Source organism: Octopus sinensis, linkage group LG11, assembly GCF_006345805.1.
Source record: "Octopus sinensis linkage group LG11, ASM634580v1, whole genome shotgun sequence".
Classification (NCBI taxonomy): domain Eukaryota; kingdom Metazoa; phylum Mollusca; class Cephalopoda; order Octopoda; family Octopodidae; genus Octopus; species Octopus sinensis.
Genome location: NC_043007.1, coordinates 16,587,912 through 16,610,256, shown reverse-complemented (window position 1 = coordinate 16,610,256; position 22,345 = coordinate 16,587,912). Strand labels below are relative to the sequence as shown.

The window sequence follows — 22,345 nt, the reverse complement described above, 5'->3', positions numbered from 1 at the left end:
ATTCAATGTACAAATACTGTATTGGCTTCTCTAAACATCTCCCTTCGCTTCCAAAAACACAATAAGCACATTATTGGAGGATACCTTTGTAGATACACTGCATCCCTCTCACTGAAAGAAAAGTACTTCAACAATTCCGACACTCAGGTATACAGTTTTCCTCACAGTGTGAAGAATAAAGAAGTAAAAATTATGGGAAAAGCATCCACCCAAAGTACCCAAAGTGCAAGAATAATGAACAGTAACAACAAATAGGAGATATCATCATCATTGTTTTAACATCCATTTTCCTATGGTTGCATGGGTCAGACAAAATCTGTTGAGGCACATTTTCTACATGGGCTGCCCTACCTGCCACTGACCCCCACCTATTTCCAAGTAAAGATTGAAAATGAAGTCCATCTGCCAAACTGTGAGACACATATATAAAATGGGCTTCCATACAGTTTCCATCTACCAAATTCACTTACAAAGGTTAGGGTTAGCTCAAACTGATGGTTGGTCAAGTTGCCATGCAGTGGGACTGAACCTGGACCAATTTCTTTTCTTTTCTTTATGACTCAGTCAAAGAAGAAAAGGTAATGTCTCATGACCTTCGTAGGATCTTAAGAGGCCAGCACAAGAAACCACCATTACTCATGGATTACTAATAACCACTACTTTCACCTGTGTAAGTAGCCTAGTCGGAAGTCAGTAGTTGGAGGTGTGGCTTCCAAAGCATTAATTATGAAACCTTGTTCTTTGTCATATCCGGCAGTGACCACTAGAGAGTAACTCACCTGTAAGGAATAACGACTTGTGTATTTGCATGCACACGTGTTAGTGAATACACAAACGAGTTTCAGAAGACTGGAAAACAATACTTTTGCCAACAAAACTATACCACTTGTTATTGACAATACAATAATTACTATGGTGCATTTATATATTTATTGTCACACAAAGGATCTTAACTAATTTTAAATATCTATTTATAACACATAAACACAGAATTTACTTAACCTTTTCGTTACTGTATTTATTGTGAGATGCTCTGTGTTTCTTCAAATTATTTTAAATATAACAAAGAATTTAGTAAAATAACATCGTTATCATTAAGCTAGGGTTAGGAACATACATTGTGACTAAGATTTGGTGGGAGACTTGAATTCAAAACTTATGAAAACAAGACATTTATACTAAAGAGCCAGAGCCGGTTTCAGCTGGGTTGGTAACAAAAGGGTTAATCATAGAAATTACATTGTGTGGACAGAGTTCCCTTTACAACCACCTGGTTTCAAGCTCTATCTCACTGGTGTCTTCTACAATAGCCTAGGCACAACCAATGTTATGTGATTGGAATTTGTAGTTGAGACTGTAAGGAAGCTTGTTATGTGTACACGATTGAGCACATGTGTGACTTTGTTGTCTATGTTGATATTCTACAACCTTGCTTGTCATGGCCTGAATGAAATGGTGATTTGATGTTTACATTCCTTGCTGACAGAATGTGCTGTTTCTCAATACTTTCAAAGACCAATAAAATAGGATTTTAAAAAAATCCCTTACTTGAAAAAGAGATATGGGCTGGCAACAAGAAGGGCATCTGGTCAAAAAATACTGTCTGAAATAAGTTTCCGTCTAACTTATAACAGAACGACAAAACAGGCATATACAAACGAGCGTGCACACACATGATGGCTAAGTGGTGAAGAAGTTTGTTACATGTTCCTTCCCACTGTGCAACACTTTGGGTAAGTATCTACTATAGTCCCTGATCAAAGCCTTTTGAATGGATTTGGTAGATGGAAACTGAAATGAAGCTCATTGTATTTTTATATATGTACATGTTTTTGTGTGCATCCATGTGTAACCACATCTGCTTGCCTTCACATCACATGCTAATTGTAAACAAACGTTACTGTCATACAAGGTGCTTTTCATTTGCAAACTTCCTTAAAAACATGCCTGGCCATTGTGTTGCTTATGTTTGAAGGGTTAGGGGCAAATATTATCTTGCTTAGAAACAGGCGAGGATAGGCAACAGGAAGAGCATGACTGCAGAGAATTTGCCTCAGTAAATTTCACCTGACCCATGCAAGCATGGAAAAGTAGATGACAAAACAAGGACAATAGTGATGATGAAGGTTTAGTGATACAAGAGAAAGAGAACTCAATATAGAAAAGTAGAGCATATGAATTTTTAGAATTATTATTTAGCTGTAAAATCACATTAGTGGACCTGAGTGCCAAAAGTGGCATGCATTTAATTTATAAATCAAAATGTTTTTCTTTAATATATCAAAAATGATTGTGCCAAACCTTTCTATCAAAATACCAAATGTGTGTGTGTGTGTGTACATGCACATTATCACGCACACATACACACACATCCAGGTATTGCTGTGCTGGATGATTGGAGGGAGGAGCCTGGACAGAGGACGAGGAATGGCCTTCGCAGGTGACTACGAAGGTCATATCAGATGTGATGAACATCTTCTCAAAGAACATGTTTAGAAACGCCTTCTGGGAGCTGGAGCTGGAGCATTGCCTAAGGGAAGCATACAGCCTGGTCTGAGAGGAGGGGCTTTGTGCATAGTATTTATATATATATTATAGGTACTACACTCTCAGAGTGGTTGGCATTAGGAAGGGCATCCAGCTGTAGAAACTTTGCCAGATCAAGATTGAAGCCTGGTGCAGCCATCTGGTTCGCCAGACCTCAGTCAAATCATCCAACCCATGCTAGCATGGAAAGCGGACGTTAAACGATGATGATGATGATGTAATTATTAAACTATGTTGTTGTTTGTAATGGACTGTTAAGTCCAAAAATTGAAAAGTTGTAAGAGATTTAATACCTCGTTTTGTGTTTGGTTTTAAAAAACAATGTTTTAGAGAAGCAGAAGTCGACGGGCGCTTTTGTCTTCTCCCATCATTATCATCTTTGTTTCATTAATGTCCTTGTTCAGCCCGCAAAGCTACTTTACTCTATGTACTGTCTTTATGGCAAATATAATGAAATAAAGAAGTTGGCTTCCCAATTAAATAGTTTTGGGTTCAGTCCTACTGCATGCAACCTTGGGCATGTATCTTCTACTATAGCAACTGGCTGACCAAAGCCATGAGAATGATTTGGTAGACAGAAACTAAAAAGAGCCCATTTTGTGTGCGCACTTGACTTCATGTGATAGATGTAAATGAGTGTCACTGTCATGTAAGTGATGTCCTTCACATCCAATCCTTCCTGAAAGCATATTTGTCATGATGAAATACTGCCTTATCGCAAACAAGTGACAGTTTGTGACAAGAAGGGAACCTGGCTGTAGAAAATCTGCTTCAACAAATTCCGTATGACCCATACAAGCATGGAAAAGTGTACGTTAAAATAATGTTGATATGTGTGTGTGCATGTATGTGTACATACACACACAGATACTGTATGCAAATGGGCAAGCTTGAATGTAATATATAGATGTGTAAAAAAGTGTTACACCCTAGGAGTAGAGGGAACCTGTGGAAGAGGTAGGCTCAGAAAGACCTGGGATGAGGCAGTGAAGCATGACTATAGAGCATCGGGCCTCACCGAGGCAATGACAAGTGACTGAGACCTTAGGAGATATGCTGTGCTTGAGAAGACCTGGCAAGCCAAGTGAGACCGTAACCATGGCCTATGCCTGTGCAGCATAACCAGCCCATTTAAAAGTACCCTTCAATCATTGGGCAATAAACTGCACTTGCGAAGACCTGTTGAGGCAAGTGAAGTTGTTGTCGTGGCCGATGACAGTACTGTCTGTTGGCACCCATGCCGGTTGGATGTAAAAAGCACCATTTAAGTGTGGTCGATGCCAGTACTGCCTGACTGGTCTCGTATCGGTGGTACATAAAAAGCCCCATTCGAGTGTGATCGTTGCCAGTGCTGCCTGACTGTCTCCTGTACTGGTGGGACATAAAAAGCACCATTCAAGCGTGGTCGTTGCCAGTGCCACCTGACTGGCTCCTGTGCTGGTGGCACATAAAAAGTACCCACTACACTCTTGGAATGGTTGGCATTAGGAAGGGCATCTTGCTGTAGAAACTTTAACAGACCAGATTGGAGCCTGGTGCAGCCTTCTGGCTTGCCAGCCCTCAGTCAAACCATCCAACCCATGCCAGCATGGAAAGCGGACGTTAAACGACGATGATGATGATGGTCAAATACTAACTATGAGTAAGAAACAAGGAAGCATTTAGTCATCCCAAGATTTAATTTAACACCAAATGATATCATCAATCTTGCCTTTACTTTATACAGACATCAAATTACTGTTATTCCAGTGTTTTCAATAACCAGCAGCAAATCAGAAATATTTCTACATTATTTTATCATCATTTTCAAAAGAGTTACTTAAGATAAACAAATCTGATGTCATTATTGATGACACAGATAAAGCGGCGAACTGGCAGAATCGGTAGCATGCTGGGTGAAATGCTTAGTAGCATTCTGTCTGCTGCTATGTTCTGAGTTCAAATTCTGCTGGGGGTCGACATTACCTTTTATCCTTTTAAGGTCAATTAAGTAGGTATCTATTTCTTTACTACCCACAAGGAGCTAAACACAGAGAAGACAAACAAGGACAGACAAACGGATTAAGTCGATTATATCGACCCCGGTGCGTAACTAGTACTTATTTAATCGACCCCGAAAGGATGAAAGGCAAAGTTGACCTCGGCGGAATTTCAACTCAGAACGTAGCGGCAGACGAAATACCGCGAAGCATTTCGCCTGGCGTGCTAACGATTCTGCCAGCTTGTCGCCTTAAAGGTCAATTAAGTAGGTACCAGTTACGCACTGGAGTTGATATAACTGACTTAATCCTTTCCTCCAGATTTGATGCCTTGCGATTCCAGTAGACAGGATTATTGATGACACAGATACATTGGTGTGTGTGTGTGTGTGTGTGTGCATGTGTTGTACATACACACAAGTGAAAAAGAGAGGGTTGGAGAAAGAGAGATGCAAGTCTTAGTGCTCAGCCTTCATTCAGCGATTGATGACTAATAGAATTGATTATACAAAGCAGAGAAGAAAGAGTCAGTAAACATCACATGCCTGATGTAGTGATATATATATACTAAGCTAAATATATTAACAGAACCAGACTGTTTAAGGTCATTTAGGAGAGCAGTGTGAAATGTCAAAGACTGTTGTCATCCACACTAAAACAATCCCACCCACGGATCCCTGCCAATGGAATATGCCTAAATGGAACACATTACATACATACATACATTGAACACACGTGTCCTTGATATCTTAACTGTTTCTGGATACCGCCTGCTTCTACACCGTAATGTATATAAGCAGTGAAAATCATATACAACTATCTTGGCACTTCTGCTCACAAGACATCATCTTGTGATAATGTTAATGGACTGCCTGACAGCAGAAAATCTAGAATACATTACACAGACATTCCAATAAATATTTATGCAATTTGATTTTATTTTCAAGTCTTCATTTCAGCATTACACACGATAAATACACTAACACACAAACATAGATACATATATATACCACAAGCACCGTGCGTGTGTGTGTGGTTGTTGAATGTGCTCTATAATTACATGATCACACGCATATAGTTTAGAGTTCAATTTCACTGCATGGCACCTTGGGCAAGTGTCTTTTCTTTGCTGCCTCAGACTGACCAATGCTTTGTGAATAGAACTGAAAGACAAAAACTAGCACGCACACACACAAGTGTGTCTATGTGTCAATTTTTGTATTCTGCAGCTTCATATGAAAAAATATATATATATGCACATGAAAATACAAAAACACACACACACACATATATATATATATATACTACTAATATAGGCTGAAGTTTTTTTTACAGAAAAAAATTTCATCAAAAAATGTGGCAGCATATTAAAATACCTTTAAAGGTTAAAATTATAAACAACTTATAGAAATAATTTTCTTTAGCCCTTATTTATAAGTTGTTTATATATATATATATTGGAGTGGTTGGTGTTAGGAAGGGCATCTAGCTGTAGAAACTCTGCCAGATCAAGACTGGAGCCTGGTGCAGCCATTTGGTTTGCCAGCCCTCAGTGAAACCGTCCAACCCATGCTAGCATGGAAAGCGGACATATGATGATGATATATATATATACACACACATGTGTACACATATATACATACATACACTTACCCACAGAAACACAGATATGTTTTCCAAAATGGAACACCTTTCTATCATGTGATCAACTTGAAAAATTGTTAAGACAGACTATCTTGCTACTTGTCTTAACATGAAACCAATGATAGCCTTAATTCACAAATAAAGAAATATCCACCAATGTGATATTGAGCACTCATTTTCATCATTCAACACACACACACGTGTGTATGTGTGTATATATATATATATATATATATATTCCGTTTTGGGATTTGGTTTGCAAGATTCTTTATATGAGTTCGTGTGTTGAAGCATATTCTGCTGTGTCTGGGGAGAGTCATTTTCTTTTTGTGCTTTATAACTTAACACACTCACTGGTAAAATTTCCACTTATTCCTTTTTTTTTTATTATTTCTTATCTATTTTTTTCAGGAATAAGTGGAAATTTTATCGGTGAGTGTGTTAAATTATAAGGCACAAAAAGAAAATGACTCTCCCCAGACACAACAGAATATATATATATATGTTACACACACACATACACAGTTGTGGCCAAAAGTTTGGAACATAGGTATGAAAATTAGAATTTTTATATTAAACGCTCAATGTTATATTCAATTTGCAATATATTATAACTTGGCCAAAAGTTTGATACATAGGCCTGATATTTCTTTTCTTCTAGATAGTGAACCATTGAATCAGTTATTAGGTAAGTATATCTCTACGTTGTATGTATTTGAATCGAATTGTACTTGGGCATAATTCTAATTTTTTTTTAAATATTCAAATCTTTTGACCACAACTATATATATATATATATATGTGTGTGTGTGTGTGTGTGTGTGTGTTATATATATATATATATATATATATATATATATATATGTATAATCATCATACTTTAGTCTGTTACAGCCCACCTGCATAATACAGTCCAACTGAAGTAACTATATATCTCCCTACAGCAAGACACCTGTTCCCGTCTCTCTACCACCTGGCATAAAACCACCTCTATACTACTCCACACTCAGCTGAAGGTGCCTTTGTCTTGCAAGTTACTCAGTAACCACACCAATGCTGGTGCCACATAAAAAGCACCTATGTCAGTTTGTAAAGTAGCTGGTATTAGAAAGAGCATCCAGTCATAAAAACCATGCAAAAGCAAGCAATGGATCTTGGTGCAGTCCTCTGGCTCACCAGCACCTGTTAAAGCATTCCACCCATGCCAAAATAGAAAATAGATGCTAACTGATGTTGACAAGATCAGTGGCATGATATTGGATAATTAGGTTAAGGAGTAATGTCCTGAACACTGCATGCAAAGAAATTCTCAATGAAATATTTCTTTCTTAATCGGAGAAAGAAAAGAACACCTTAGTGGTGAATTTCAAAGAATCAGAAGAAATTGATAAATAGTATTTTATGTGATGTAACATCATGCAGGCCCAGTACATTTCTATACACACCATCAAAAACTCCAACTGGTTAACCTTTGACATCATTATCCCCTACAAATCCCTCCAAATCACAACATAAATCCAGGTCATTACACTCAACTACCAACTCACAAACCTAACACAGAAAATATATTGTTTTGAGAAAGGTTAAAAAAAAACAAAAAAACACTCTCCCACACATACCATTCTAACCATCAGTGGCATCAGCAAACTTTGGATTCCATTCCTTACTATTCACTCATACAAAAATTACTCGACTCCACCTTAGAAATAACAAAACAATACTTAGTTTAACTCCCTGTCAGGCTGCCAAAAGTTGTCTACATGGAAAAAACCACTTCCAAAATGGAGTACTGCAGAGATCCATCTTCTTAACCATTCCTTTCAACCTATCTCTCTCTCTCTCTCTTTCTCTCTTTTACTTGTTTCAGTCATTTGACTGCGGCCATGCTGGAGCACCGCCTTTAATCGAGCAACTCGACCCCGGGACTTGTTCTTTGTAAGCCCAGTACTTATTCTATCGGTCTCTTTTTGCCGAACTGCTAAGTAACAGGGACATAAACACACCAGCATCGGTTGTCAAGCAATGCTAGGGGGGGGGGACAAACACAGACACACAAATATATATATATATATATTATATATACACACACACACACATATACAACGGGCTTCTTTCAGTTTCCATCTACCAAATCCACTCACGAGGCTTTGGTCAGCCCGAGGCTATAGTAGAAGACACTTGCCCAAGGTGCCATGCAGTGAGACTGAACCCGGAACCATGTGGTTAGTAAACAAGCTACTTACCACACAGCCACTCCTGCGCCTATATTTACATACCCACATGTGTGTGGGCATATGTGTGTGTGACTATGTATGTGTGTGCCTTCTCACTGTTCACACAGTGTAAATGGTGTCATTGATTAAATCTGCTGTGGTAATGTGTCTGACTATCTGTGTGCTGTGTAAACAATGTCACCTTCATACAGACAGTGTCTGTTGTCTGTTTACATTTGTTGTGAAAACATGCCCAAGTTGCACCCAGGGAAAATTGCACCATTACCTGGAAACAGGTGATGGTTAGCAACAGAAAGAGTACCTGGCTGTAAGAAACTTACTTCAATAAGTCTTGACTGACCCAAACTACCAAAGAAAAGATGGACATTAAAATGATGATGATCTATACACACACATATACTATACAAATAAGCGCTGCTTGTGGCTGTATGGTCAGCAAATTTACTTCCCAGCTACAAGGTTCCAAGTTCAGTTCCACTTTGTGGAACCATGGACAAGTGTGTTCTACTATAGCCCTGAGTTGACCAAAGCTTTGCGAGTAGACTTGGTAGATGGAAACTGGAAGAAGCCCATCATATATGGTGTATACACAATGTCATCTTCATATAGACAGTGTCTGTTTATATTTGTTGTGAAAACATGCCCAAGTTGCACCCATGGAAAATTGCACCATTACTTGGAAACAAGTGAAGGTTAGCAACAGAAAGAGTGCCCGGCTGTAGGTGGAAACTGAAAGAAGCCCATCATATATGATAGGCTTCCAACCCATGCCAGAATAGAAGGTGGATGTTAATAAATATATATATATATATATATATAAAATTGAACACACATACACAAGGTGTGTGTGTTGTTAGTTCATTGGGCAGCTACAATTTTTAGGCATAATATATTCTCAATGCCCTTGGTGTAAAAACACCTGAAAACAAGTCATAACTAAGCGAGATAACTCACATCAAATCCTTTTTTTTGGGGGAATCACAGACTTCGAGGTTTCATCCTTTTGACTTGTCAATGTCACACACATATATATATACACATACATACACACATACATATGTATGCATGTGTATGAGAGTGTTTGTGACTCCTTGACTTGACATTGTGTGATGTAAGTATCGATCACCCAGTGTGGATGAAACTTTAGAAAAAGACCTTGGAAAACATCTCAAGAAACTGAACCATGAAAAAAAGGGATATAACAAAGGATTGCAATGAATAGCAACAGGCTGCGCTAGAGAAAATTCCCTCAACCAATACAAGCATATGAAAATGGTGGAGATTGTGTTGAATAATATATCTTCCCACCCATGCTAGCATAGAACACGGACGTTAAATGATGATTATGATTTGGATCAGTCACCCATTTTGTTGAAGCAACATTTTCATTTACAGCCCCACCTATCTTCTTCACTCTCTTATCTTTTATTCACCTTCTCTCCTATCACTATGTTATGCCAACTGAGTACCTGGTAAGGTATCAGATTTGCTTATATCCAGTTCCCTGTTACGCACTGGGGTCGATGTAATCGACTTAATCCGTTTGTCTGTCCTTGTTTGTCCTCTCTGTGTGTAGCCCCATTGTGGGTAGTAAAGAAATAGGTATTTCACCTGCCGTTTAAGGTGGCGAGCTGGCAGAAACTTTAGAGCGCCGAGCGAAAAGCTTATTCGTATTACGTCTGCCGTTATGTTCTGAGTTCAAATTCTGCTGAGGTCGACTTTGCCTTTCATCCTTTCGAGGTCGATAAATAAAGTACCAGTTGCGCACTGGGGTCGATGTAATCGATTTAATCCCTTTGTCTGTCCTTGTTTGTCCCCTCTATGTTTAGCCCCTTGTGGGCAATAAAGAAATATATATTCAGTTCCCTCTACCGTCACTTTTTATCACTCTACATCTCTATTAACACAAGTCCGAGACTCAATTTCTCCTATCATCACTCTTCTTTACAACCACCTTTCATAGTACCCAGTCTTACCACTCATCACTGACATCCATTTTTCTCTCTCTCTTCCTCTCAAACATTTCTTTGCTATCATGCAGCCCATGCATTTTTCTATTCAATCTCCTACCCAACAGCTTGTCTATTGGCCTATTGATCTCTTCCATTACAACCTTCTCTATCACCTCTTGCCTTGATTTGTCTCTCTCTCTCCTCTCTTTAGTTCACCCTTTTGGTCAGGTTATCTTGCATGAAGAGGGACAACATAGGCTAGAAAAGATACTATAGTCTTTTCAGGGGCAAGAAAGCCTCTAGTGCTGGTACCATGATAAAATGCATTCACTATAATTTGTAATGTGCAAATGCAAGTGTTATGGTAAAAATATATCCACTATTATCTGAGGCTGGCTTTAAAAAGTGCACCCAGCCACAGAAACCATGCAAAATGAAGCATATAAGATGTGATCTTCTCTCATCAGGGAGGGTAGTAACACTAAATTAAGACTGTCTCAAACTGTAATGACTCCTCCAACCCATGCCAATGTGGATAAACAAATGTAAAAAGATGATCTTTTATCCTTTTCTCTTTTAATCTTTTTACTTGTTTCAATCAGTGGACTGCAGCCATACTGGAGCACTGCCCTGAAGAGTTTAGTCAAACAAATTGCATCCAGAACACTAAATTAGGACCGTCTCAAACTGTAATGATTCCTCCAACCCATGCCAACGTGGATAAACAAATGTAAAAAGATGATCTTTTATCCTTTTCTCTTTTAATCTTTTTACTTGTTTCAATCAGTGGACTGCAGCCATACTGGAGCACTGCCCTGAAGAGTTTAGTCAAACAAATTGCATCCAGAACACTAAATTAGGACCGTCTCAAACTGTAATGATTCCTCCAACCCATGCCAACGTGGATAAACAAATGTAAAAAGATGATCTTTTATCCTTTTCTCTTTTAATCTTTTCACTTGTTTCAATCAGTGGACTGCAGCCATACTGGGGCACTGTCCTGAAGAGTTTAGTCAAACAAATCGCCTCCAGAACTTTTTTTTTTTAAGTGTGGTACTTAGTCTCTTTTACCTAACTGCTGAGTTATGGAGACATAAACAAACCAACACCAGCCGTCAAGTGGTAGAGTAAGGTATACAAGCAAAAACATTTTATATATATATATATATATATGTGCATGTGAGTGTGACTAATTTGCAATTTTGAGTTGTTTTGCCTCTTATTTCTAGCAATACTGGTGCTGAATAGTGCCCTCTGTTCACTTTGGTGACATATTATATCTACACACACACACACACGACAGGTTTCCATACAGTTTCCATCTACCAAATTCACTCACAAGGCATTGCTCAGCCTGTGGCTATTTTAGAAGACACATGTCCAAGGTGTTTGCACCATGGGATTGAACCAGATATCACATGGTTGCAATGAGAGCTTCTTACCCCACAGCCATGATGATGAGAAATTTTTTTTTATGCTTTAAATTTACTTAAGCTTCTGTTTTCTAATTTGGTGCTAAGTACCCATACACAAACTTTAAAAAACCCTGTTAGACTTTTCAATTCCCTGAGAATTTCCAGCTGTTACAATGCAATTCAATGCATTCTCATGATGACTTTTCCTGAATGCAGTCAAATAAGCAAGTAAATGTGATAAGTGCACTATCCCATCCATATACATAGGTAGCATCATACAGTTGCCTTTTTTTTTTTCTCTCTCTCTCTCTGTAGAGAGCCAGCAGCTGCTGAGAAGGAAAATATTTCTGGCCTATGAAATGGAAACTCTGAATTAATGCAGTTTTTGTTGCTTACAGAGTCTCCCCCGAGAGTACCAGAAATTGATAGATACAGCATGTGTAAAGACAGTGATAATTTGAACTGTGGAGAGACAGAGAGAGAGAGAGAAGTAATGATGTCATTTTGTGTTTTAGGCATGCTTTCATGACAAAGAAATAGCAGTAACCATTACTTTAAGATATTTCCCAAGAGCTTTAGAAGCACAAGTCAAGAGAATCACTGCAATTTGGAATCAAAAGTGGGTCACTGACTTGGCTTTATATTTTCCTCCATTAGATATCATTTCTATGTGCATGCATACATCTACATGACTTGTATGCTATAAAGTTTACTACATAAGCACATCGTTTCAGATCCCATCCTCAATTTGAGCAAATATCTTCTATTATTGCCTTGTGAGTAAAACTGGACAGAAACTGTACACATGCAAATACATGTATGTGCATGTGTGTGTGTGTGAGAGAGAGAGGGGGGAGGAATCATGCATGGCCAAATGCCTGTCAATGTTTATTACTACATGTCTTTGCATCAACACCATTTAAGCAACAATGGCCCATAACCAGTACCTGCTGAAGCTCGGCAGTTTCAAAGTTGTATATATGCTTTTGTGTTTAACCACCCATTACTTGACAACCAGAGTTGCTTGTTTAATCCCTGTAAGTTAATGGTTAGGCAAAAGAGACTGATGGAATAAATACAAGACTTCAAAAAAAAAAAAAAAAGTAATGAGGTCAATTTGTTCGACTAAACCATTTAAGTGGTGCACCAGCATGGCCACAGTCCATTGACTGAAACCCGTAAAAAATAAAAGCTTCCGGTAGAACATGAGAAAGATTTTTCACTTCAATAAACTTCTCAGACATCTCTACTACAAAGCCTGAATAATGCTAAATTTTTGTAATCCTAGAATTACCAAGAACTCTAATTTAAAATATGAAATATTTTTGAGTAGGTGGAGCCAGTAATAGAATAATGTGAAGAATTTACTACTTGGAGATAGAAAAAAAATTCTATTATCATTAGCAATGTAGTTAACATTTTTGTTATTCAAACTGCTTCTTTTGAATATGGAAAGAATATATTACTACAAGCAATAATATCCAGAATGTTTCCATAAGAAATTTCCAAGTGTGGTTACATAAGTTAAGATGCTTGCTTCCCAACTACATGGTTTCAGGTTCAGTCTCACAAGTGTCTTCTACTGTAGCTCCAAGCCTACCAAAGCCTTGTAAGTGAATTTGGTAGATGGAAACTAAAAGAAAAAACCTGTTGTGTGTGTGAAACTCTGTGATTGTTGTAAATGAAAGTCATTCATTTTGCAGATTCTACAAAAACATGTCTGGCCATGGAGAAGAGTTCGCAACGGACAGGTTAAATGAATGAAAGATGACATTAAATTTAAAAAAAAAGAGATTACATTGTACATGATTATTAAGTTTATTCTTCCAAGCATTTTTTATAGGTGACAGTACCTAGGGCTTAAATCAAAAATCCAAATCTAAAATTAATATCTTGGCCTTAGAAACAGAATTACTGTTACTGAACATTCTTTCATAACAGCTCTTAAAACATGGTTTGATTATTTATAGTGCAGAAAACAAATTAGCATATGTGAAACCAGTAATTTGAATATTACAATTTAAATTTAGTCAGAGTTGGTATATTTTTATAAATAAGCTAATAATTGCTTCATGACTCCATAGCCTCAATATGATGTTGTATAGTTTAAAGCACAGAAAACTTTTATGAGATGGAAATAAATTAACATCACTTAAAGTCACTGACTGGTTGAATGAACATGTGAAAGTAAAGCAGATTTTTCAAATATATACTAATATCGATAAAAAAATAAATGTGAAGTTAATAGCTAAAATAAACAAATACTAATGAAAAAAATGGTCCACCAAGAAATTAAATGTTGAATTCAAATTTCAATAATTCTCTCTAGAAAGAGTTTCAGACTCCATTATTTGCCTTACCGAGGCAATGACTAGTGACCGGAACCTTTGGAAATATGCTGTGCTTCAGAAAACCTGGCAAGCCAAGTGAGACCATAACCTGTGGCCTATGCCAGGGGTGTAACCAGCCCACCTATGTGTATCTTTCCTTCATTGGACACTAAACTCTGCTTGCAAAGACCTGTTGAGGAAATCGAAATCGAAATCAAATTCGATGACTGGCATCCATGTTAGTGGAGCGCTAAGAGCACCATCCAAGCGTGATTGTTGCCAGAGCAGCTAACTGGCTTCTGTGCCAGTGCCATGCTAAAAGCACTATTTGAGTGCGATCGTTACCAGCATCGCCTTACTAGTACTTGTGCCGGTGGCCTGTGAAAAAAACATTCGAGTGAGGTTGTTGCCAGTGCCACTGGACTGGCTCCTGTGCAGGTGGCACGTAAAAAAAAAACCCACTACATTCTCGGAGTGGTTGGCGTTAGAAAGGGCATCCAGCTCAGATCAGATTGGAGCCTGGTTGCAGCCATCAGGTTTGCCAGTCCTCAGTCAAATCATCCAACCCATGCTAGCATGGAAAGCGGATGTTAAACGATGATGATTATATTACTCAAGCATCTAAAGTACCTTATCATGCAACATATACTGTAATGATAACCCCTCTTATAATAATAATTCCACATATGCATCACCACATGCCATGACATTGAATTCATATGTAAAATTAAGAAGAGTGAAACAGATACATACTACCATACTTGAGTTCTCAAATTGTATAGACACATCAAAATACACACACACACACACAGAAAATCACATACAAACACATAAACATTGAACAAGTAATATAAAACTGTGAGCTATTTTGAAGCACAAAGTATTAAGTAATTTGAAGTTGTGCTTTGTCCAGTCTGTACACCAAGTAATTAAAAGCAAGACAATATCTTGTGTTTTTAAAAACAATGTTTACAATATCCATCATTCTTGACTGATCGGCAATTTGAGACCAAATGAAATATGTATATTTTTGTAAGATGTAACAATTATTTTCTGTTTTTATTTTGTTTTAGCTTATTGGAATTTAAGCAAACATTACTTTGTCTATGGCCTGTTTTGATGAGTGAACTGTTAAATAATTTCAAGGAGTGAATCGTTTAGTTAAAAAAAAAAAGGAATTACTAGTGTCGTTCTATTTGTTTTTGTCTTTAAAATTAATATTTACAATGCTCTTGTAGCCTTTATTTTCTGCTTTTTTACTTAAATCCAATTATTGTAGATATAATTGATTGATTAAATAAGTTACATTATGTTGACCAATTATCCCTAAATATCCTGATGCCTTACAATCTGTCCACATTCCTCAATCTTACTATGTGCAAGTATGTATGTGTGCACGCATGTGTGAGTGTGTAAACACATATTCATTTTTGCTTTAACATTAACTTAGCCATAAATGCAAGGATCAAATGAAATTTGATGAGGAGGATTTTTCTATGACCAGATGCTCTCTTCCTGGCACCAACACTCACCTTTTCCTAAGCAAGACAACATTTCTAGAATTAAAGCCAGACATGATTTCATGGAAAACTGCAAGTAAATTACACCATTTTTATATAAATGGTGACTTTGTATACACTCAGCATGCACTGTTAAGTGGTGCATACAGATACACACACACAAACAGGATTCTTTCAGTTTCCATCTAATTTAAATTCACTCATAAGGCTTTAGTTGACCTTGAGCTACAGAAGACATGCCGAAAGTGGTACAGAGTGAGACTGAACCATGCCAGCATGGAAGCTGGACGTTAAATGATAACGATGGTGCAATACTTGCACATATATATATGAATATTGGATTTTATTTATATATATATGTGCATGTGTGTGTGTATGTGGGAGAGAGAAAGAGAGGTGGTGAGCTGGCAGAATTGTAAGCATGCCAGGCAAGACAGTGGCATTTCAGCCTCCATCTTTACATTCTTATTTCTTTATTGCCCACAAGGAGCTAAACAGAGAGAGGACAAACAAGGACAGACAAAGTGATTAAGTAGATTACATCGACTCCAGTACGTAACTGGTACTTAATTTATCGACCCCGAAAGGATGAACGGCAAAGTTGACCGCAGCGGAATTTGAACTCAGAACGTAGCGGCAAACGAAATACCTATTTCTTTACTACCCATAAGGGGCTAAACACAGAAGGGACAAACAAGGACAGACAAAGTGATTAAGTCGATTACATCGACCCCGGTACATAACTGGTACTTAATTTATCGACCCCGAAAGGATGAAAGGTAAAGTCGATCTTGGTAGAATTTGAACTCAGAACGTAGCGGCAAACGAAATACCTATTTCTTTACTAGCCACAAGGGGCTAAACACAGGGGACAAACAAGGACTCTGGTAATTTTATCTAAAAGAGTGCATGTCAGAAACATGATGCTGCATGTTAATGATTGATGGATATTGAATGTAAAAGAATTGCAGAAGTTAGAGAGAAGGGAGTTGAGACCCATTGCATGTTCAACACATTATGAAAGGCTGAACACAGTCAGATGACAAGCCTGGTTGTTAGACATAATTAATGTGTAGTAGAGCTGGCTGCACATTGGTGAAAATATAATGTATATGGCTAACACATACTGAGTGGCAAGTGTTATTTGCTGACAGCAAAGTTAATTGACAATAAGATTAAGTAAATTATGAGAAGGGTTAAGATTAATAATGATGTTGTGGCATGACTCATGGCCCAAAATGAATGAGTGTTGTATTACAATACATCTTATTCATATCATGGGGGAAAAAAAACATTAAAATGATTACAACAAAGATGAGTTAAACACAATGAAGTTGTGATAAGTGTGGCTATATGGTAAGAAGTTTGCTTGCCAATTACATTGTTTCGGGTTCATTCTCATTGCGTGGATCATGGGCAGGTATCTTCTACTATAGCCCTAGAATGCCCAAAGCCTTGTGAATGTATTTGGTAGATGAAAACTGAAAGCAGCTCATCATGTATATGTAAAAAGCATCCGGTCCACGCTGTAAAGTGATTGACATTTGTAAGGGCATCCAGCTGGAAAATCATGCAAAAACTGACCTCGTCTGTGCTAGTGCTGCGTAAAAACTCACAGTCCACTCTGTAGAATGGTTGGTATAAGGAAGGGCATCCAGCCATAAAAACCCTGCCAAAACAGACATAGTAGTCTGGGGTAGTCTTCTACCTGGCCGGCTCCTGTGAACTGTCCTTCCCATGCACACATGGAAATGATGATATATATATATTTCTTTATTGCCCACAAGGGGCTAAACACAGGGGACAAACAAGGACTCTGGTAATTTTATCTAAAAGAGTGCATGTCAGAAACATGATGCTGCATGCTAATGATTGATGGATATTGAATGTAAAAGAATTGCAGAAGTTAGAGAGAAGGGAGTTGAGACCCATTGCATGTTCAACACATTATGAAAGGCTGAACACAGTCAGATGACAAGCCTGGTTGTTAGACATAATTAATGTGTAGTAGAGCTGGCTGCACATTAGTGAAAATATAATGTATATGACTAACACATACTGAGTGGCAAGTGTTATTTGCTGACAGCAAAGTTAATTGACAATAAGATTAAGTAAATTATGAGAAGGGTTAAGATTAATAATGATGTTGTGGCATGACTCATGGCCCAAAATGAATGAGTGTTGTATCACAATACATCTTATTCATATCATGGGGAAAAAAAAACATTAAAATGATTACAACAAAGATGAGTTAAACACAATGAAGTTGTGATAAGTGTGGCTATATGGTAAGAAGTTTGCTTGCCAATTACATTGTTTCGGGTTCATTCTCATTGCGTGGATCATGGGCAGGTATCTTCTACTATAGCCCTAGAATGCCCAAAGCCTTGTGAATGTATTTGGTAGATGAAAACTGAAAGCAGCTCATCATGTATATGTAAAAAGCATCCGGTCCACGCTGTAAAGTGATTGACATTTGTAAGGGCATCCAGCTGGAAAATCATGCAAAAACTGACCTCGTCTGTGCTAGTGCTGCGTAAAAACTCACAGTCCACTCTGTAGAATGGTTGGTATAAGGAAGGGCATCCAGCCATAAAAACCCTGCCAAAACAGACATAGTAGTCTGGGGTAGTCTTCTACCTGGCCGGCTCCTGTGAACTGTCCTTCCCATGCACACATGGAAATGATGATATATATATATATTTCTTTATTGCCCACAAGGGGCTAAACACAGGGGGGACAAACAAGGACAGACATAGGTATTAAGTCAATTACACCGACTCCAGTGCGAAACTGGTACTTATTTAATCGACCCCGAAAGGATGAAAGGCAAAGTCGACCTCGGCGGAATTTGAACTCAGAACATAATGACAGACGAAATACTGCTAAGCATTTCACCCAGTGCGCTAACGTGTCTGCCAGCTCGCCGTCTTAATGATGATATATATATATATACACACATACATGTTTATATATATGCATGTGAGTGTGTGCATGTGTGTCACTGTATCCTTGCCTTGTCATGTGACAGTTGTGAGTGTCATGGTTATGCTAGCAGTGTCTGTTTCCAATCTTCCAAGAGATGTCTAGTCATGGGGAAATATTACCTTACTTGGGAATAGGTGAGGAAAATCCACCATAACAAATTCTGTTTTACTCATGCAACCATGGAAAAGTGGGTATTAAAATAATGATGATGATGAAAGTAATAAACCAGAAGAAAATAATACCATAGCAGGTCAGTTTTGATTCAAACATATACAAGAAGATAACTGCTTTAACCCTTTCGTTACCAACCTGGCTCTGGCTCTGTAGTACAAATGTCTTGTTTTCTTAAGGTTTCAATTAAAATCTTCCACCAAACCTTAGTCACAATTTATGTTCCTAACACTAGCTGAATGATAACTAAGTTATTTTACTAAATTCTTTGTTATATTTAAAGTAATTGAAAGAAACACAGAGCATCTCAAAATTAATACAGTAACAAAAGGGTTAAGAAGCAGACAAATGAAATGTAACTTACAATTTTTTCATAATACTCTCGTCTCCTTTCAGCTCTTTTCTTGTAATCCACCATTAAACCTCGTATCTTCCGCTCCTGCTTACGAGCTTCGTGCCACATCATCTTGGTAGCTTTGTTTGTTTTACCCTACCACACTCGTGAAAAAAGGATTACCTGAAAGAAAATAAAGATTTACAATTGTTTAGGATGAAGTATACAAATGGGTGGACAAACAAAAGATAGTAGCACTCAATACATTTTATTGGTGAGTTTTAAGTATTTATGAACAAGCTGACTCCGCTCCACATTACCTGAGGCTTCATGGGTACAGAACATGTCCACATCATGAAATGTATGGAGTAAGAGTGAGTAGAAAGGGTTTAAAAGAAATTTTGAAATGGTTTCTTGGTGTGTGTATGCGTATGTATATATATACACACACACACATATATATATACTACTTCTTTAAGTACCATCTACCAAATCCACTCACAGTGCTATAATAGAAGACACTAGCCCAAAGTGCTGTGAAGTGGGACTGAACCAAGAACCATGTTGTTGGGAAGCAAGCTTCATACCATATAGCCACACCTGTGCCTTCCGTATATACATACACACACTCAAATCCAATTGCAATACAGGACATATATATAAGATATCTATACATTTTTTTTTAACAAACGCAGTCTACATTTACAATGTGTTTACGGACACAAAAAGAAAGAATAGTTGTATATGCATATCTTATTCTCTCCCTCTCCTCCCCCACTACATGTCTTTCACACTCCTCATACATTATGTCTGACTACCACCTTACACTTCTGCAGCTACCCAACCAAATGTCATCGCTCTCTCTCTCTCTCTCTCTCTCTCACACACACACATTCTCTTCTCTACTGAGGTGCAGGAATAGCTGTGTGGTAAGTGGCTTGCTTACCAACCACATGGTTCCGAGTTCAGTCCCACTGCGTGGCACCTTGGGCAAAGTGTCTTCTATTAAAACCTTGGGCCGACCAAAGCCTTGTGAGTGGATCTGGTAGATGGAAATTGAAAGAAGACTGTCGTATGTATGTGTGTATGTGTGTGTATATGTTTGTATGTCTGTGTTTGTCCCCCCACCCCACCCCAACATTGCTTGACAACCAATGCTGGTGTGTTTACGTCCCTGTAACTTAGCAGTTTGGCAAAAGTGACCGATAGAATAAGTACTAGGCTTACAAAGAATAAGTCCTGGGGTCGATTTGCTTGACTAAAAGGTGGTGCTCCAGCATGGCCACAGTCAAATGACTGAAACAAGTAAAAGAGTACTGTATCATCATTATTATTCTGTCATCCACCCCTACCCCACTTTGCCCCACTGTCAGTCATCTCCCACTCCCCCACCTCAAGCATCACTGGACATTCACACCCACCCCTTATCCACCCTTCAACCTTGTTCAATCTTTATGGCTGTTGCCTACCTCCCCTTCCCTTACCTGTTCCCCATTTCTTACTCCCCCACACACTCTTGCAACCTTCACCCACCCACACCCCTGGTTCCTCTGATCCCACTTCTTTTCACCTCGGATATTGAGGGTCCACCCAGACATTATTTTTATATCTTTCCAACTCCAGCTGATCACTCCCACCCTATCTACTAAAATGAAAGTAGTCATGTAGCTACTCCACAAGAAGATACCTGTTCTGCTATGACCCCGCGGCGAGCTAGCAGAATCGTTAGCACGTCTGGCAAAATGCTTAGCGGTATTTCGTCTGCCGTTACGTTGTGAGTTCAAATTCCGCCGAGGTCGACTTTGCCTTTCATCCTTTCGGGGTCGATAAATTAAGTACCAGTTAAGCACTGGGGTCGATATAATCGACTTAATACCTATGTCTGTCCATGTTTGTCCCCTCTATGTTCAGCCCCTTGTGGGTAATAAAGAAATAGGTATGACCCCACCCTCTCTCTCATACTTCAATCTTTTATCTCCTAACATAAAGCTGCCCCTTTGAGGGTCATTCTTGCAAGCTCACTAACACTTGTGAGATGAGAAAAGCAACTAGTACAAGCTTTAAAGTGGTCGGTATTAAAAATCATGCCAAAGCTGGCACTAGAGCATGATGCAGTACTTGGGCACATCGGACCCTGTTGAACTGTATTTCATGGAGTTTAAATGATGATGATGAGAACATACAAATATGATTACATGAATGCACACATATATAAAAATATACTCACATATATGAGTGGTTGGCATTAGGAAGGGCCTCCAGCCGTAGAAACATTGCCAGATCAGACTGGGCCTGGTGCAGCCTTCTGGCTTCCCAGACCCCAGTTGAACCGTCCAACCCATGCTAGCATGGAAAGCAGACGCTAAATGATGATGATAAATACATATACACATCCTCATCATTTAACGTCTGTTTTCCATTCAGGCATGAGTTGGATGGCTTGACAGGAACTGGCAAGACCAGGGGACCACAGTAAGTTCCATAGTCTGTTTTGGGTTGCTTTCTACAATGGGATGCTCTTCCTAATGCTAACTACTTTACAGAGGATACTGAGTGCTTTTTACATTGCACCATCACCAGTGCTTTTTATGTATGTACATATATAAATACACACAACACACACATATATAAAAACCCAAGCAAAGTCCATGCTCTGTGGTGGTGTCATGGCTTGTGTGCATCAATGACCCCGAGAGCTCTGCAAGTGAGCACTAACTCCTGAAAGGTCCTCCCATGTTGGACAAGTCAAAGAATAGGAGCCAGAGTAAAATGAACCAGCTCTTTGCAGAGATAAAAATGGGTTTATACAGGGGCCAACTCCCAGAAAAGGAACCAAGTTACAGGAGGATCGATGACAATCGAAGACTAGCAAGACCTAAGAAAAATCCAGCTGAAAAGGCAGCCCAAATTCAAAGATAGTGGAGAAAAGTTGTCAATGGCCTAAGCTCCACAGAGCTCCAGTATGTGTGTATATACACACACACCTCCACACTGTTACCTGTTCCTTACCCACTGCCTTCACCAAGCCTAGTATGTGCACTCATCCTGCACATCTCATGTTAGTTTCTCTGTATTTTTCCTCTTATCTCTCCACTCTCCACATGAAAGACTGGAGACAACTAGCCAATCAACATTTATATTGCATCTTATCGTATACAGGCATACATAGATATATACACACACCATTATATACATAAAACGATGTGTGTGTGTGTGTATATATATCACACA

General features: G+C 38.5%; 1 protein-coding gene across 5 annotated transcripts in view; it reads right to left on the bottom strand.

Annotated features, from left to right (window-relative positions):
* LOC115217008 (CLK4-associating serine/arginine rich protein) overlaps window positions 1-22,345 on the bottom strand; it is a 116,085-nt gene that overhangs the window by 91,036 nt on the left and 2,704 nt on the right. For all 5 annotated transcript variants that reach the window (XM_036507121.1, XM_036507122.1, XM_029786532.2 and 2 more), the window contains exon 2: window positions 19,145-19,297. In XM_036507121.1, coding sequence (XP_036363014.1) covers window positions 19,145-19,246 — 102 coding nt within the window. In that variant the 5' untranslated portion in view covers window positions 19,247-19,297. The remainder of the gene's footprint in view (window positions 1-19,144; window positions 19,298-22,345) is intronic.